Source organism: Rattus rattus, chromosome 6 (genome assembly GCF_011064425.1).
Source record: "Rattus rattus isolate New Zealand chromosome 6, Rrattus_CSIRO_v1, whole genome shotgun sequence".
NCBI classification, from domain to species: domain Eukaryota; kingdom Metazoa; phylum Chordata; class Mammalia; order Rodentia; family Muridae; genus Rattus; species Rattus rattus.
The window spans coordinates 21,147,814-21,166,327 of NC_046159.1; the positions used below are offsets into that span (position 1 = coordinate 21,147,814).

The following is an 18,514-nucleotide window of genomic DNA, read 5'->3' on the forward strand; positions in this document are numbered from 1 at the left end:
ACCAGCCTGGGCTACATGGTGAGTTCGAGGCAAGCCTGGGCTACTATTTAAAAACAAGACAAGACAAAACGCTAAGGAATAAATAGGAACCTTTACAATCTTAATGTCTGTTGTGGCCTTTCTCTGGCAAACGGAAGTTTCAAACTCATTTAGTTGTTGTTGCTGCTGCTGCTGCTGCTGTTGGGTGTGTGTGTGTGTGTGTGTGTGTGTGTGTGTGTTGCACATGTGAGTGTATGCATGCCCGCATGTATGTAAGAATATGTACTAACATGATGCATACAAGAATTGTGTACAACAGGGTTTGGGAGGTGATGAACAGTACTTATGACTTGGGCTTTACACTGCTGGCCATATTTGATGATGCCCTGTGCCCTGAGAAACTATCTTCTTTGTCCTTCTATTTTCTCATTTTAAAAAGGAGGCCAGGAAAGATTCCTAGGTCCAAGCTTTTAGTAAAATGTTTGGAACACAGCAAGAACTCTAAGTGCCTGCAAGTGGTGATGGCCACCCCCACTACATATTTATCAAAAAGTTAATGGAGAAAAGGAACATATAACGTGGGGTCATAGAGACCTAGCTAGGCCCATGACCCCACTGGAGATGCCAGATGGGACATCACAATGACATGCCAGGCTGCTGCCGCCTCAGTGATATAGTTAGGTCAGAGAAATGGCAAAGAAAAGAACGAACTGCAGACCAGCCCCATATGAACACACACAGGACTCCCTACAGAATGGCGAGGTAGGAGAGGAAAGAAGCAATGATGAGAACGAACGTGTTCTCACTGGGAAGCTTTCGAAATGGAGTTCACGAACTCATGAGAAGAATTGAAATTCTTCTTTAGTGATGGATTAGAGGACAGGAATCATCTCTGTTGTTGCATCTCACACAGAGGGAAGCAGCAGATTGGTCGGCAAGGGCTAGGTTGTGCCGCAGCAATGCCCAGCTTGGACGTTCTGGTGGGCCGCACTATACTGGAGTAGCTATTGCTTGGACTCTATCCATCCCAGGGATTCTTGTAGGCTCTTGGTCTAAGGCATAGGCTCACGAAGCTATTAGCTCTTCAAGCGCTAGGCTATCGGCTTGTAGATGGGGAGGGCTCTGACCAGTAAAGGGATGTGACTCTGATCAGATACATGCAGATACATGTTATAACTTGGTCTTTCCAAGATCAGGTAGAGTACATCGTACTGTGTGCCCACGAGACAGGGAGCTAGAAATCCCCCAAAACCAGCAGAAAAGACCACCAACGTCATAAGTGTTTGGGCTATATACAGCAAATATTGTAACTCCTAAGGGCCTGTGCAGCCCCACCATCAACTCGTGAATTAGCAGCAGTTTCTTCTTTAGAGAGTAACTCATTCTAAACTCTGTTATGGGTTTGGAAGCCTTTGGATTCAGCTTTAGTATCCCAAAATGTTTCACTCACAACAGGGAAACTGCAGTCCATATTCTTTTTTTTTTTTTTTTTTTTTTGGTTCTTTTTTTCGGAGCTGGGGACCGAACCCAGGGCCTTGCGCTTCCTAGGCAAGCGCTCTACCACTGGGCTAAATCCCCAACCCCTGCAGTCCATATTCTTACTTGGAGGGCAGAGAAGGGAAGGACAAGCTCATCATGAGGCTTCATGTAGATGCCTGTGATGGTTTGTATATGCTTGGTCCAGGGCGGCACTATTAGGAGGTGTGGCCTTGTTGGAATAGGTGTGTCACTGTGGGCGTGGGCTTAAGACCCTCACCCTAGCTGCCTGGAAGTCAGACTTCCACTAGCAGCCTTCAGATGAAGCTGTAGAACTCTCAGCTCTGCCTGCACCGTGCCTGCCTGGATGCTGCCATGCTCCCACCTTGATGACAGTGCACTGAACATCCAAACCTGTAAGCTAGTCCCAATAAACTGTTGTCCTTTGTAAGAGTTGAGTTGGTCGTAGTGTCTGTTCACAGCAGTAAAACCCCAACTAAGACAATGCCTAATGCTCCCCCTACCTCAAACTATTGTTCTCTGGCCCTTGACTACTCTCTCCAAAGGTTCTCCTTTCTGCTTAGCTCCTGGCCATGGCTGATAGCCAAAGGCAGTGTCATCTTCCTTGGGGACTTAACAGCTTCCTCAGTCTCCTCTTTGCCCATTTACATTTGGGGTCCTGAAATAGTTCTGAATAGTCCTGAGAGGTCCAGTTCCTCTGGTAGAATGACTGTGTTATAGTTTGAATCATAAAAGTCTCCCAACATTTGGCTGCTGTCAGGAGGTGGTGGAACCTTTAAGAGGCAGAGCCTGATGGGAGGAAGTTAGGTCATTGGGGATGTGCTGGGTAATCTTGATGTTCAGTTTGATGGGACTTAGAATCATGGGGCAAATAGACTTTGGGATGTGTCTGAGAGGGCGTTTCTAGTGAGGTTTAACTGAGGAAGGTAACCCACCCTGAATATAAGCAGTACCATTTCATGGGTGGGGATGGGGGAGCTCCAGACTGAATAGAAAGGAGACAGCAAAAAGAGTAGCAGCATTCATCTCTCACAGCTTCCTGTCTATGAATACAATGTAACCAGTGCCTCACACTCCTGTCCCACACTGTCCCCACCATGATGGACTGTATGTTTAACTGCAAACCACAGAAACTCTCCCATCCAGAAGTGGCTTTTGCCAGGCATTATGTCACAGAAAATAGTAAAATAGCAAAAAGGAATGGAGAAGAATGTTGGGCCTTTAACTCCTCTCGTCTTTCTTGCCTTCTTGATGTTTGGGATGAAAGACTTGACTACATGCTCCCACCATGATGTCCTGTACCATTCTAGACCCCAAGAAATGGGACTATGTGACCTCTGAGAATCTTACTCCAATGAGCATGTCTTCCTTATACATGGATTACCTCAGCTGTCTTGTCCAAATGGTGGAAAGCAGAGGAATATTGAGCATCCAAAAGCCTTCTTAGGCTGTCCTCTCTTATCGTTCAGGCATCCCAGTGACAATAACTGCATGTATGGTCCAGGTTTGCTTCTCCTCAATGCAAACCTCACTATGCACACTATGATACTATCAATTTGCTATAGGAGGCTCTCTCTGTCTCTCTGTCTCTCTGTTTCTGTCTCTGTCTCTCCCTCCCTCTCTTTCTCATTTTCTTCCCTTCCTTTCTCCTTCCTCACTATGTCACTGTATCCAATTCAATCAACTCACTTATAAGCCTAAAAGATAACTGTTTGCTTTAACCTAGCTTGTTTTATCCAGGGCATTTGTTCCAGAAAGTGAGTCTGAGACCTAACCAGCCTCTCTCATACAAAGGCTTTTAAGTATTTGCTCACTTCCTTGGGAGTAGTCACTTCTTGACTTGAGCTCCCCCCTCCTCACACGTTTCTGGACTCTGTCTTGTCCACTTCATTTCTCTCATTTTCCTAACTGGCCAGCTCTTTACTGAGCTCATCAATCTGGCTCGCTACATTCTTACTCAGAGCCAACAGTAGCCACCATATGCTATTAACAGTTTGTTTTTGAACCTCTTCCTAGATATGCACATTTTATCTGCCTTCTAAACTGCTACAGTTTTCTTTTCAAATATTTTGCCTCTTGTGACATGTCTTTCCAGCAACACCATTTATTAAGGTTTTTTTTTTTCTCTTTCTCACCCATCCATTGTCCAGCCTGTGACACAGTGTGGTTAATTGTTAATGTTTAGCATAGCAGTCAGGCACTAACTTTGAATCAACTTGGATAGACTCATTACGCAAAGGTAACAAAGTAACCCTAAACACAGGACGGGTTCTTTCTCCCTCAGGCTACACTTGGTTTGTCTGGGGGCTTGAGAAGTTCTAGCTTTATGTCTCTCTTTATGGAACGCTTCTGGAAGAGTGCCCTTCCTCTGGTTCTTGCAATGTTGGTCATTGTGGACAGAGGAAAGAAGGCTCTGGTGGGGGCTTTCCGCTAATTTAATTATTATTAAATGTTTGGGTTCAGAAGCCACAACTGCCCTACTGGCTAGACCCATTTGCCTGCTATAGTCACAAGAGAGCCAGAAAGTACAAGATCCCATGTTCCTAAAAACTGGAGGGATGTAGGAAATAGCATCCCTGCTGCTCCCAGCAAGAAAATGGGAGGAAGAAGCTGATTGCCAACTTAGGATGCTAGCGAGCTCCTTTGGGACCTTCTCTGAAAGATAAGGGTTTCTTATGGATGGGTTTCTTGGCACAGAGAGCCCTTTCTGAAGGCTGTTGATTTGCAGGGCGCAGATGTCTAATGCATTCCTTTCCCAATATATATATCTTCACTCAAGCGAGAGCTGTTGAATTCTCTCTGGCAGATTCTCCAGCCCTAAGATCAACACCACCGTCTGGCTATGTGCACCCTCCTCCTCCTCATTAAAAACCCCAACCTTACAGTTCATTATAAATAGTGCTCACCCACAGGATAGGCCTTTGCATTTGTTTTTCCTTGGTGTATTGCTCATGGGGAAAACTTAGGAGAAAGGAAATAGTCACATCACTTCCAGCCCTAACTGAATGAGGAAGGGACACTGGGGCTCAGATTCACACTCTGAAGTGGTCCTGGCAGGAAATTCACCCTTGGGTTGAGGGTATCTGGTTTATCTTTAATAGTTCCCCCTCTGTGAGTGTGTGTGTGCGTGTGCAAGTGTGCATGTGCATGTGTGTGTGTGTGTGTGTTTGTAGAGGGAAGTCAAAAATGAAACAGCAAAAGTTGTCTGTGAAGCAGAGAATCATCCTGTGTCCACTCTTCCCACCCAGGTTTTCTAGGATATAAAGCTTTCTCTCTTACCACAGCAACAGGGAAAAGATAGAAAAGGTGAGAGAAAGTAGAAATGTCGTGAGATTTGTGGAAAGAGGGAACAAGAAGAGGGAAGAGGAGGAAGGAGAAGAAGAAGAAGAAGAAGAAGAAGAAGAAGAAGAAGAAGAAGAAGAAGAGGAGGAGGAGGAGGAGGAGGAGGAGGAGGAGGAGGAGGAGGAGGAGGAGAAGAAGAAGAAGAAGAAGAAGAAGAAGAAGAAGAAGAAGAAGAAGAAGAAGAAGAAGAAGAAGAAGAAGAAGAAGAAGAAGAAGAAGCAGCAGCAGCAGCAGCAGCAGCAGCAGCAGCAGCAGCAGCAGCAGCAGCAGCAGCAGCAGCAGCAGCTGGGGCCTGTAGGCCATGACCATCTTGGGTGAGAACAACTTCCATACAGTTCGTGGAGCATAGTTAGAGTGTAGGCATGAATCTTGCTTAGAGAAGAGACAGCAGGATGGGGATACAGTGCCTGACTCTGACTCACCACCTGTTTCTAGTCAGCTCTGACCTGTCTGCGCTCTACAGTGAGAAGGGCATGGAATATACATCTGAGGAGGGCATGTTTTCACACACAGGTGAGGCTCAGAAAGAACAGGGCCATGACTACTAGGACACGGCAGGGAGCATCAGCACCCTGAGATATCACTCAGAATAGCCTCCTCCTTCCCTATGGAGAGCTGCAGGGATCTTATGGCTGGGATTAAGTAAAAAAACTCAAGTAAAAACACACACACACACACACACACAGAGAGAGAGAGAGAGAGAGAGAGAGAGAGAGAGAGAGAGAGAGAGAGAGAGAGAGAGAGGTAAAACAAAGTAAAACAATAGAACAGAACCATCATGTGTGTATCTAGATCAATATGTTTTAGGATATATGGCCAAGCTAAGAAAATAAATAAGTCAGACACTATTGTAATTCTAGCACTCTAGAAGTTGAGAGTTCAAAACCACTATGGATTACTATGGATAGAGTTCACAGCCACCCTGGGATACATAGTGGGGCTGCACAGTCATAATCCTAGATCTTGGGAGGTGAATGTGGGAGGATCAGAAGTTCAATGTCATCCTTGACTACATAGTGAGTCCAGGACAAGCCTGGGTCACAATAAACCCTCTCTCAATAAATAATAAGGAAGCTACCACAGAATGAAAATGATCATCAATACACCCGTGTTGGGTGTACCATCTCGTTTGGCACATGTCTCCAGGGGACCATGTTCTGTCTTTTCTTCTGAAAGACTTCAGTGCCATAGATTTAGGTCTTTCTAAATTTAAAAGAATCACAAATTGTATATTTCTCATCTGTGTTCCAGACCTAAGCCAGCCACTTGCTCCATCCATGGTGTCTTTGTTTGCTTTCCTGGGTTCTCCAATTTATCATGTCTAAACACAAGGTCTTGGGGTTGGGGATTTAGCTCAGTGGTAGAGCGCTTGCCTAGCAAGCACAAGGCCCTGGGTTCAGTCCCAAGTTCCGGGAAAAAAAAAAAAGAGAGAAAAACAAAACAAAAAAAAAACAAAAAACAAAAAACCACAAGGTCTTGACTCAACTGGTTTAATCCCACCTTTCATGTCTTAGCTGCATGGCCTGGCTTGATCCTCCATCCAAGCCTGGCATGTTCCCTGCTTGCTTTTCGCAGATGACCAGTTTCCGATGGGCCATCTCCTAAAGTCACCCCCTCCCAGAATATCTATCCATTGTACTTACACAAATGACTTACCTTGGTCCAGTTTACCACCATCTTTTTTTAGAATTCCACTCATCTATTTCCTAGTCTTTTCATTTCTTTCTTTGACCTTGCGGTGGCTTGAATGACAATAGGCCCTGATAGGTTCATACGTTTGAGTGTTTGGTCCCCAGTTGATGAAACTATTTGGGAAGGATTAGAAAGTGTGGCCTTGTTGGAAAAGGTATGCCACAGGGGATGGATGGGTTTTGAGGTGTCAAAAGCCCTTGTCAACCCCTCTCTCCTTCCTGAGGACTAGATGTGAGCTCCCAGCTCCTGCTTCAGTGCCATGCCTCCATGTCTGTCTCTATGCTCCCCAACATAATGAGCATGGACTTGCTATCTGAAACTGTAAGTAAGTCCCTAATTAAATGCCTTCATTTCTAAGTTGCCTTGGTCATAGTGTTTCATCACCGAGTAGCAGAACAGTAACTGAGACTGTCCCGAGTTCTTTCTCATTCCATCCTCTGAGTAAATCCCATCTCTTCCATATGGGAACCACCATTAGCATCACAAAACCTGAATACCTCGTTCTTCGAGATCTCACCCCTTGTCTCTCCTTCAACTGCCTTTATTCTTGCTCTTGCATGGTCTTTACGAGTCTTCAACACCCACAACTCGTCTAGTCTTTTACAATTGTCTGCCCAGGATGTTTTCTCCCTGATGATTGACCTGGTGGATTCAGGATCCATTCCCTACTTTGAATTCTTACTTGAAACATTCCTTCTGCCAGGGGAACTGTATCACTGACCCTTCTTATCACTGGGACAAAACACTAGACAAAAGCCGAGTAAGAGAGGAAGGGTGCATTTTCGCCTCACCTGTTTGTCTCGCATGATGGTGGGAAAGGCTGGTCACACTGTGTCTGCATTCGGGCAACAGAAAGAGACAGATGAATGTTAGTACTCAGCTTGTTTTGTCCAAGACCCCAACCAATTGGATAGTGCTGCTCACCCTATGGGAAGATCATCTTTCCTCACTTAAATTCTGCGAATGCCTCTCGTATGCATGGTCAGAAGCCTGTCTCATCACAAACTCCGAGTCCAGTTAAATTATCAATTAAAATGAACCACTATAGGATCTTTCCCTATCCAACACGCTTCTCAAAAGTTTTATTTTCTATGTTTGTCCTGGAAATAGCATCCCCTTTATTCTCTTTACTGTCTGCCGTGTGTAAATATCTTCTTTGTGTGCTGATACTAATTCCTGTCTAGAATGGAAGGTATTCACTATTAACTGTTTAGCAACTGACACGATAGCAGCCACTAAGTAGCTGCTCAATTAACGACCAATTAAATAAATGACTGACCTTGGTGGTCATTGCAGATGTCTGATTTTTAGATACAATAAACAAATGGTCTGTGCTGAAATGAAATCAGAGCCCAGGAAATGGAGGAGGAACAATCAAATCACAGTTACCTGTCACTGGAAGTAGCAACAAAGTGTCTACAGAAGGAGGTAAGCCTGTGTCTTTCCTCTTCAGGGAGCTGGCACTTCTGAAGGTGTGATTCTTTAAAATTCATCCTTAATATATTCTTAGGAGGAACTATCTAGGCACAGGGAATGAGTCTGTTTCACAAAAGAACTAAAAACAGAAGTCTGATTCATGAATTCGCTAATGGCTTCTGCCTCCCAAGGGAACCTCCCCGTGTAAAATGAGACCTTTCCAGGGGCTCAGCCTCACATCTGACTTGAAGGTAACCACAAATCTGCCTGTGGGATGGCAGGCAGTGACAGCCAGTTTAACAGGAGTATTCAAAAGTCATGTTAGCGCCTGGCGCCTCTTCTAGAAGAATGCAACTTCTTCGCATACTTTGTTTCATTGTTACTGATCTCACCAACAACCCATTTCTGGAAGAGCGGCCATGAAAACAAGAGACCTGTAAAATGAGTAATTCTCGAAAAAACTTCAAAAACCAACCCCAAAGAATTACAGGCAAGGCAATTTGCAATCCAGGAAATATTCGTGGAGCATAGGACAAGGGTGGGAATGTGTCCCCTATACCGTGTTTGTTGTCGCTTTATTTTATTTTTTTTTTCTTTTGAGGGGAGTAACTTCTGTGTGATGTCTAAATGGCTTAATTACATAGCCTGCAAATGGGAAAATTATCGACTGGGTAAATGCAGAAGACTTGCTCTCTCAGCCTTCACTGAACTGTGCAAGGCCAGGGGAAGGAGGGAAGACCAAGTCAAATACAAGAAAGGCAGAGGCTGCTGCAGGTAGACCTGGGGAGGGACGGGCGAGGGCACAAGCGGCAGGGTTTGTTGAAGTCAGCATCATCTCCACTTGATTTCCTCCTTGCAGGTCCAGGAGCTCTGGTTTCCTCCCCTGCCTCGTCCCTGTGCAAGCACCTGCTGTGAAAACTGCTATGGTTTTAAAACAGTCTGTGTATATCGTATGGCTAAGAACCCACGTGTGTATCTCATGGCTTGGGAGAATCTTAGGTGCCATTCCCACCCTTATCCTATGGACGCTCTTCCTTACGAGGAAGCAGCTGCACAGAAGCACTGGTCATTGGCAGCCAATCCGCTGTGGCCACAGGAAGTCAAGAGCGAGCAACCTGGATGTGGTAGTCTGAAACACGAGGATGTACCCTCCATGTGATCTAGGGAGGAAGCTCTCTAAAGTCTCTGGGAGAATGGATGGGAAATCTTCCTCGCATTCTAAGAGAGGCAGAGTATTTTGTCCCATCCAAATCCTACCAAATGAGTCTCGGTGGCCTAGAAAGGGAGGCTGTCATTCTGGTAAAGCGACTAAAATGTGTCTATTAGATGCTCATTAGATGGCTGCATTGTTTATTGACATTGTATCGTACCTCCTTTTTGTTTATCCTTCCCTCCCCATTCTCGACATAAATACATGTAAATTGCACAATCTTTTCTTTTTTTCTTTCCCCCCTAGGGAGGCTTGGAGCAAAGATTCCTGACTGCCATTCCTTTACATAGTGTATCTTCAGTAACATAGCCTCCTGGTGCTTTATCATGGAGATGATGGTGGAGGTCTTCTGGACTCTCTGAGAGGACGGTTTCCTACTCACTGGGCATGGACAGGTTTTTCCTGCCCTCTTACTTTCACTATGCCTTGAAGGTGAGATGCGGCCTTGCCTTTCCAGGTTGCAGAAGTGAGAGTCTGTTGGGGAATTAACACTGGGACACAGCCGAAATGGAAAGCTCTCAAGACATTTAAAAATACTTCATCCCCCCTCAACCCCCAGTAGAGGTTGAAACTGGCAAATGTGTCTTCGTGGATATAGAAACCATGGGTGCCCCGCCCCCCACCCCCCAGTAAACAGCGGTTGAGGGGTCAGGTGCTGAGTATAGCTTATTGGGCAGGGTGTGTGGGGGGCTAGCGTGTGATCTCTTTTTTGATGAAATACACTGCGTAGGTCAGCCCGGTGAACAGAAATGAGAGGAGACGATTTGTGGAGGATGGAGTGGGTGTGTTATTAGGATACTGCGGCTTGGTTGGGGTGGGGGTGGGGGTGGGGGTGGGGGCGTGCGTGTGAATGTGAGAAAGCAAGAGGCATGCCAGGAGAGCGCGGGAAAGATTACCGGGAAGGCAAGTGTGCATCTCTCTCTCTCTCTCTTTCTAGCATCCAGGCTTGCTGCAGCCCCTAGCTGGGTAAGGGGTGTGATGTGAGAGTGGGGTGGGAGGGGGCAGCAGGCGGGGCCTGCCACGTCACTTGGAGAGTGTGTTAAGGAGGAAGGGCAGAGCTGAGAGCTGAGCCTGCTGCTGCTGCTGCTGTTGCTGCTGCTGCTGTTGCTGCTGCTTGCTGTTGCTGCTGCTGCTGGGGCTGCTGCGGGTGCGGGCAAGGATTGATGCGGTGGGGAGGTGGGTCTCTGCGCTCCGGCGCCCGGGCAGGCCCAGGGCGGTTCCGAGGCCTGTAGAACAGCTCCTGGGAAGAAGGTGGCGGCTGCAATCGCGACCTTGGCCAGACCTAGTTCGGTGGTGGACGTAGGGCGGAGGCGGAGGCCGAGCCCGGGCAGGAGTCTTTGGCGAGCCAGAGGGAGGCGCATCTGGCGCTTCGGTACCAGCGGCAGCCTTGTGAGTCTTGTGAGGCTGGAGAAGCGCAGCAGGACCTGGTGAGAGCTAGCAAGTCTGGAGGGCGGACCTGTGGGTCCCGAGCCCAGCTTTAGGCACCATCGAGAGCTAAGCCAAGCGTCTTTTCGGGCAGCCAGTTTCACGCGCGCGACAGTTTGCGGGTTCCAGGCATCTCAGAAATCTTGAGCACGGAGGCGCGGCTACTGAGAGCCAGAGCCACATCCCAGACCTAGCCTGGCAGAGAGACCAGCTGCAGGGTTCACCGACCTAACCGCCAGGTCAGAGCACGGGCCCCACCCTAAAGGAGGGCGCAGCCGGAGCTGGGAAGCCGGTGCCGCGCTCCGGAGCTCGTGTCGTGGGCGCCGTCCTAGTGGCGGGGAGCGCACCGCCGAGGTGACATGAGATCGGAGAAATCCCTGACGCTGGCGGCGCCGGGGGAGGTCCGTGGGCCGGAGGGGGAGCAACAGGATGCGGGTGAGTTCCAGGAGGCCGAGGGCGGCGGCGGCTGCTGTAGTAGTGAGAGGCTGGTGATCAACATCTCTGGGCTGCGCTTCGAGACGCAGCTGCGCACCTTGTCGCTGTTCCCTGACACGCTGCTAGGAGACCCTGGCCGCAGAGTCCGCTTCTTTGACCCCTTGAGGAATGAGTACTTCTTTGACCGCAACCGACCCAGCTTCGATGCCATCCTTTATTACTACCAGTCGGGGGGTCGCCTGCGCAGGCCGGTTAACGTGCCCCTTGACATCTTCATGGAAGAGATTCGCTTCTATCAGTTGGGAGACGAAGCCCTGGCGGCCTTCCGGGAGGATGAGGGTTGCCTGCCCGAAGGTGGGGAGGATGAGAAGCCACTCCCCTCCCAGCCTTTCCAGCGACAGGTCTGGCTCCTCTTTGAGTATCCGGAGAGTTCTGGGCCCGCCCGAGGCATTGCCATCGTCTCAGTGTTGGTCATCCTCATCTCCATTGTCATCTTTTGCCTGGAGACCTTGCCTCAGTTCCGTGCAGATGGGCGCGGTGGAAGCAACGAGGGGAGTGGGACCCGCATGTCCCCGGCCTCCAGGGGGAGCCACGAGGAGGAAGATGAAGACGAGGATTCCTATGCATTTCCTGGTAGCATTCCCTCTGGGGGGTTGGGGACCGGAGGAACTTCTTCATTTAGTACTCTCGGGGGTTCCTTCTTCACAGACCCCTTCTTCCTGGTGGAAACTCTGTGTATCGTCTGGTTCACCTTTGAGCTCCTGGTGCGCTTCTCTGCCTGTCCCAGCAAGGCGGCCTTCTTTCGCAATATCATGAACATCATTGACTTGGTGGCCATCTTCCCCTACTTTATCACCCTGGGCACCGAGCTAGTGCAACGTCACGAGCAGCAGCCTGTGAGTGGTGGCAGTGGTCAGAATGGGCAGCAGGCCATGTCCCTAGCCATCCTCAGGGTGATCCGCCTGGTCCGGGTGTTTCGGATCTTCAAGCTCTCCCGCCACTCCAAGGGGTTGCAGATCCTGGGTAAGACCTTGCAAGCATCCATGCGGGAGCTCGGGCTACTCATCTTCTTCCTCTTCATTGGAGTCATCCTCTTCTCCAGCGCTGTCTACTTCGCAGAGGCAGATGACGTTGACTCGCTCTTCCCTAGCATCCCAGATGCCTTTTGGTGGGCTGTGGTTACAATGACCACAGTAGGTTATGGGGATATGTACCCCATGACGGTGGGAGGCAAGATTGTGGGCTCACTGTGTGCCATTGCTGGGGTCCTCACCATTGCATTACCGGTACCGGTCATTGTCTCCAATTTCAACTACTTCTACCACCGAGAGACGGAGCAGGAGGAGCAAGGCCAGTATACCCACGTCACTTGTGGGCAGCCTACACCGGACCTGAAGGCAACGGACAATGGGCTTGGCAAACCTGACTTTGCGGAGGCGTCACGGGAACGGCGGTCCAGCTACCTTCCAACTCACACCGAGCTTATGCAGAGAAAAGGATGCTCACCGAGGTTTGATGGATGCGGGCAGGCCTGCAGGAAAACAGGAGCTCTGAGCAAGTCATCTCTCAGGCTTCCTTCTCATGCTCACTACTCCCGCCTTAGCTCCAGAGGACCTCGAACCCCCGCCCCGCCCCCTCCCGTACACAGTACACGGCATCCTGGACCAAATATCTGGACTATAGACTGTTGCTCGCTCCTCGCAGCATTCGAGGTTTCTCCACCTTAGTGACATTTTTGGAAATTTCAACGGTGCCACCCAATCATGCCCATCAGTCACGTGAATGAGATGCACATTTCTGACTGACCTTCCCTCAAGACTGAGTTCTCATGCCTGGGTCTTGTAATATCTCTAGGAATGGTGACACCAATAGAATAGGAAGCAGCTACACTCAGGTCCCTTCTTTAGAGTCCTTTGCTTTGGGTCATGCGCCTTCCTTAGCTTCTGGTCACGTGGTCACTGGCAGACTCTGGACGATGGAAGATTTCAGCTTGCTGTTTTGGTGCTCTCTCCAGCTTCTGGCTGGTAGAGCTATTAGCTGCCCGGCTTTGAAAGTTATCCACAGCTAAATTTGGATGGAATTAGAGAAAAACTACCCAACTGGATTATTTGAAGGACACGAGGGTCAGTTCTAGACCAATGGGGGCCAGTGGACTTCTCTAGTTGTGATCTGTCACAGGAGACCACAGCAGGGGGGTCTACAGTAGACCTCACCACTCAGATTCCCTGACTCCCTTGAGCTTTCAGGAAGGCACCTTCTCAGAGCCAAGTTCTATTTGTGAGCAAGCGCCTTGGTGTGAGGAGGAACTGGAAAACAGAACCACGGAGACAGGAGAAAAGCCTGACCAGAGCCGAAGGACTGGCTGGACCACACATCTGAAGCGAGGTGCCCCTTAGCAGAGACTGTCAACTTAGAACAGGCAGAGGGACCCTGCTGCAGTCAGCAGCCAATTCTCTGAGATTAGCCCAGATCTCTCTAAGGTATCCTCTTCCCTTCTCCCTGGGAACCTGACCTAGGATTGCAGATTGTTTTTATAAAGCGGACCTCAGCTCTAACCTACAGACAGGTGAGTTCACACATCGAATGCCAGCAGAGCTTTTCTCTTATGCTGCGGGCAACAGCCTTTGGTTGGGAGCCAGGAAAGGGCACGGCTATGTTGTTGGCAGCTTCTGTTCTGCTGAGTCAAGCAAACGTTGGTCCGCTCTGCTCTGCCTTTGGAGCTGCATTCGGCCTGCTCTAACTGCTAAGGTAACTCGGTGGTTCCCACTTGGACCAAGCCATCTTCTACCATTGTGAAATCACTGCCACCCTCCCAGCTGCCCACTGCCCCCTCCCCCCTCCCCCGTAACATTGCCATTCAGTTTTGCCTTTGATAAACTGTGACACACTGTTCTCAGTTCTCATGGGTACGGTTCTGAAACTCAAAGGACTGTTAACATGTTTTTAATTTTATATTGATGCTTTAAGATTCTTCGAAGAGAATGCTTTTTCAAAAGATTTTCCTGAAGAGCAACTTAGTAAGGAGAGTGACCTTGACTACTGGCTTGAGAGGCCACTGTGGCTCCAGGGAGGGACAGATCACAGTCTGAGGTTTGCCACAGCTTTACAGGGTAACTCTGGTGTCACGGTCCCTCATTGTGCCTCAGTTTCTCCCACCCGTTAAATGAGGACATTAAAGTCTTCCCCTCCCTACCTCATGGGGGAATTATCAATAAACTCACCCAGGAAGGTGGGGAAGATGCTATGCAAGTGTATGAATTCTAGTAATGGCTTTGAGTTTTCGTTCATTATACTGCCTGCCTATCTCTCAAAGGCAAGGCCTTTCCCCCAGAAATTTCCACTGTGGATCCAAAGCCTAAGACTAGGTCATTGTAGACCACCAGCTTTCTAAGTCTCTCCTTGGCATTTTGGGCTTGGGTCCCCATCCTTTCTTTCACCCTTCAGAATGGAGTATATTCTTGTGGTAGACTTGGTGGCCAGAAGTCATTTCCTCGGAGGCTTGACTTCTCCAAGCCTGCAACAGAGTAAAAGACTGAGATGTTTAAGGCTCCGAGATCTATTCCAAGGCCAGTAAGAAAGTATTTTGTTTCCAGTGATTTTAGTTGTTAGGAGCCCACCCCAGCGACCAAAGGGAGGCCCCGAGCTGAGGATGGATGAGGGGATATGTGTGCATGGATCTCTCTCTCTCTGTGTATATATTGTCACCCTCATCACTGTCCCTGTCTTTATGCAAACATTGCCTTTTCAAGTCAGAACATGCCTGAAAGTAAAAGGTTTGTGGAGAGCCAGGCTCTCCAGGGACTCTGGTTGCTGTAGCAACCTTCCAGACTGTTCTTTCTACTGATTTGGGTATCAAGGGGGAGCAGACTACATATCCCAGCTTCTCGTGTGGGAACACCTCCAATCTATCGATTTAGGCATTGGCAGAACTAAAACAAGGACTCAGGACCTTTGACAACGTGGGGGAAGTAGATTCTCAACACTTCCTGCCTAGACCTTTCTTCCTGGCTCTTTATCCGGTCACTGAAGCTGCCACATCTTACCCCGATTCTTCAGAAACTTGAATGCTTAGAAACTGCCCAACTCTGCCAACACCAATGTCAGGTTTTCAAAAGGAGACCTCAGAGAGGGGTACAAAAGGTCCTCTCCGTAGCCGTCAGACTGGGCCTTGAGGACACAGAGGACACCAGTCTGGGGTGTCATGGTATTCTCATCTCAGATGCAGGCTCTTCCCAGCTCTAAGAGAGATCGAGAAGAATGGAACTCCTCCCTCCCAGGGAGCAGCATTGCTCCTGACAAAAATTACGGAAGCGATTCTTAAGATGTCAGACAGAACCTGAGAGGCCGTGACTCAATCTAGCTTTTGTGAAGAGTTTTGTCCAGGGAGCTCTCCCTGCTTCTGAGCCTCCCTGTGGATGACGTAACCTTGGCATCCAGAGAGAACGTGTACCACCGTGTGCTGCCTCAGCAGCTGGAATAGCATCACAGCTGCCTGAGAAGGTGGGGTTCAAGCCATCTCAATGACTGACTTAAGCCAGTGGGGGCTCCCAGAGGACGCCCTAGGACTGCCAGTTTCTGCTTGGGATGAGGACATTCCTCCTGCCTAGCATCCCAGAGGAGCAAGGAACAGCTGGCCTTCCTTGCCTCTGAGGTAGGTCTCCCAACAGAGGTGTTTCATCCCTGATTCCTGGAAGGGTGGGGGAGGGGGGATGGGCTCAATGTCTGGGGAAAGCCCGGTTTTGGTGTCCATCTTTCCTGCTGCATGGCTCTGTCTGCCTTCATCTGATCTGTCCTCTCCTTTCCAACTCTCTCTCTCCCTGCTTTTTCTTCATCTCTTCATTCCCGCAGTCTTCCTTTCCTTCCCACTTTGTCTTTTTCCTTCCCTGATTCTCTTCTGCCACCCCCCCCATTTAAGCAGCATCTTCCTTTCATGAGTGTTTCTATCTCCTTTCTCCCCCTCCCCACACTTTTTGGCCTTGGGGAGCCTCTTCAGTGTTGCTGTGAGGACCGTACCTTGGACTACAGGATAGCTGTGACCTGGGATTATGCCAAGAAAGTTCCCTGTTCCCTTGTGTACCCTTTCCCTTGCACAGTCTCTGTTCCTGGAGGGACTGCACTTACACAATCAGAGGAGATTCTACTCGGCTACTAAAAGGTTTTCTGGAAATTTCTTGAGCATGAAAATTCTTGGACAAAAAAAGAAAGGTGGCAAGAGAAAAGAATGTAGTGAAAGACAGACAGACAGACAGATGGGGAATTTGAATCTCAGATACTCAGCCATTTAGCCCTGGAGTATGTCCATCTCAGGGTCCTTCAACCTCAGGAGCTTTGTAGAGAGGTTGACATCAAAGAAATGGTAAAAATAGTAAAAGAGAGAAAATTAGAATAGCCCGGAGGAAGCCTTAACTTGAGGCAGATCCCATAACTCCTCTGCACTCGCGTGAAGGCTTCCTCAGCCTCCAGCTGGTCCCTTGTTGCTCAAGGCAGAGCAGGAAGAAAAGACACCATTCCTGGTGGGGTAAAGTAAAGGGGATGCTTCTTGGTGTGGGAGGCTAGGATTCAGGTTAGTCTATAGGGACAGTGAGTGGACTGTCCCTGCCCCAGAGCATAGGGTGAAGTCCTCTCTACATCAAGACATCCTGGTGGCCATCAGGACATACCAGGGTCAACATAGGCTGTTAAACCAGCACTAGAGAACTTTCAAGGGTGACATAACTGTTCTAAAACAGATGTATTGCTAATCATATGATTCAGGTGAGGGAGATAGGACTCTAATAGCTCAAGTCCTTTTCTGGGACAAAGGTCTGGTTTTATAAATCAAAAGGATAGACCATGAATGCTATCTGAATCAGAGTGACAGTTCTTTTTCTTCTGCTACATGGACATACTTCAGATCTATCCCGTAGCTGTTCCTTGCAGCTGTCACAAAATACCAAGAAGTAGGGTGTGTGTGTGTGTGTGTGTGTGTGTGTGTGTGTGTGTGTGTGTGTGTGTATTGTGTCCATGTGTCCATATGTATGTGTGTGTCTATTTGTGTGTATGGTGTCTGTGAGGGCTCTGTGAAGTATATGTATGTATGTCTGTGGTGTGATGTAGGTGACAGGATGTATGTGATGTGTGTGGCATGTGCGTATTTGTTGTCTGCAGTATGTGGTATATGTAATGTGTGTGTTGTCTAGTATGTGTGGTGTGTGAGGTAGGTATCTTTGTGATTGTAGTGTCTCTTTGGGGTGTGTGCATGTGTGTCTGTGGTGTATGATGCATATATGTTGTGTGTGTTGTACATATGTGTGTGTGGTATGTGTCTATGGTGTCTTTGGGGCTGTATGTATGTGTGTTGGTGGTGTGTGTGTGTTATGTGTTTCTGTGTTGTGTGTGTGGTATATATATATATATGTGTGTGTGTGTGTGTGTGGTTTCTGTGTGGGTGGGGGTGTGTCTATGGGGGCATGGATACAGGGGTATGGTGTACGTGTGTGTTTTTGTGTGTATGTGGTGTAAGTGTGTGAGGTGTCTGTGGGGTATGTGTGTATATGTGGTGTGTGTGGTATGTGTATGTTTGTGGTGTGTACTTGGCATGTGTGGGATGTGTATATGTGGGTCTGGTGTGGTGTTTTATTTTGACTGTAAGTTTTCATGAGATGTACATGCTTAGTGTTTCTCTGAAGACCCACCAGGCCATTCTTTGGTGAGCAGGCACTGTATGCGTCATAGTACACAGGAGTAGGGTCAAGGACTTGCTCAAGGACTTCATATTTCCTTTCTGAACAAAGCAACCCTATAATGCTCCCCGAGCCACCAAATCCTTGCATCTGTAAGCATCCAGATCTAAATGTAGTTATTCTTCACCCTCTTCCTCTCTTCCCTGACGTCATCGTTAACCCTTTTTAGCTCTGTGTGATGGGAGCTGGCAGTCCTTTAGGCTTTGGCTAAACTAAGGTAGTCAGAGTTAATCATAGCTTTCATATTGTCTACAAGAGCTCGTCCTGGTGTCCCTTTGGATTCCTGATGCCCACGGGGCCTTGTCCTTCTCCCTCTGGGCTTTCCCCTCCACATGACACCTCTCATTCTCCGCTTGTCTTTTGCACTCACTTCTCTGAGGCAGGCTTTGCTGGCGGCACTATTTCTCTCACCTTGCATCTCTCTCTAAATGCCAAGAAAGGTTCCATTCCCAGGAGATGCCATGCTCCCTGAACTGTCTGGCTGCAACTGCTGCCTTAGCTCTGATTGATCTTGACTGCGTGTTATTGCCTGAGGAAGGAAAGTGTGTTCTCCTTCTGATGTGTCATGGTCGCTTACGGGAGGAAGAGGAATTCATGCGTTCAGCTGTAGGAGTCACTGCCCGCTTCCCTTTTAGACTCCTCTGCTCAGACACCTCATGGCAGAATGAGGCCTGGAGCCCAGGGCTTTGGAGGGAGGACACATATTGCCAGACACAGGCCACTGGGATGTGGACAGATGGGCGCCTGCTTCTCATGCTGTTACTTTCCTGCTCTGGGCTCGAGGGCCTCATGGGAT

The 18,514-nt window shown here is 48.5% G+C and overlaps 1 protein-coding gene across 1 annotated transcript in view; it reads left to right on the forward strand.

Moving 5' to 3' along the window:
- Positions 1-9,974: 9,974 nt before the first annotated feature.
- Kcna6 (potassium voltage-gated channel subfamily A member 6) overlaps positions 9,975-18,514 on the forward strand; it is a 33,735-nt gene continuing 25,195 nt past the window's right edge. Inside the window, exon 1 of the mRNA XM_032905619.1 lies at positions 9,975-15,647. Coding sequence (XP_032761510.1) covers positions 10,921-12,723 — 1,803 coding nt within the window. The 5' untranslated portion in view covers positions 9,975-10,920 and the 3' untranslated portion in view covers positions 12,724-15,647. The remainder of the gene's footprint in view (positions 15,648-18,514) is intronic.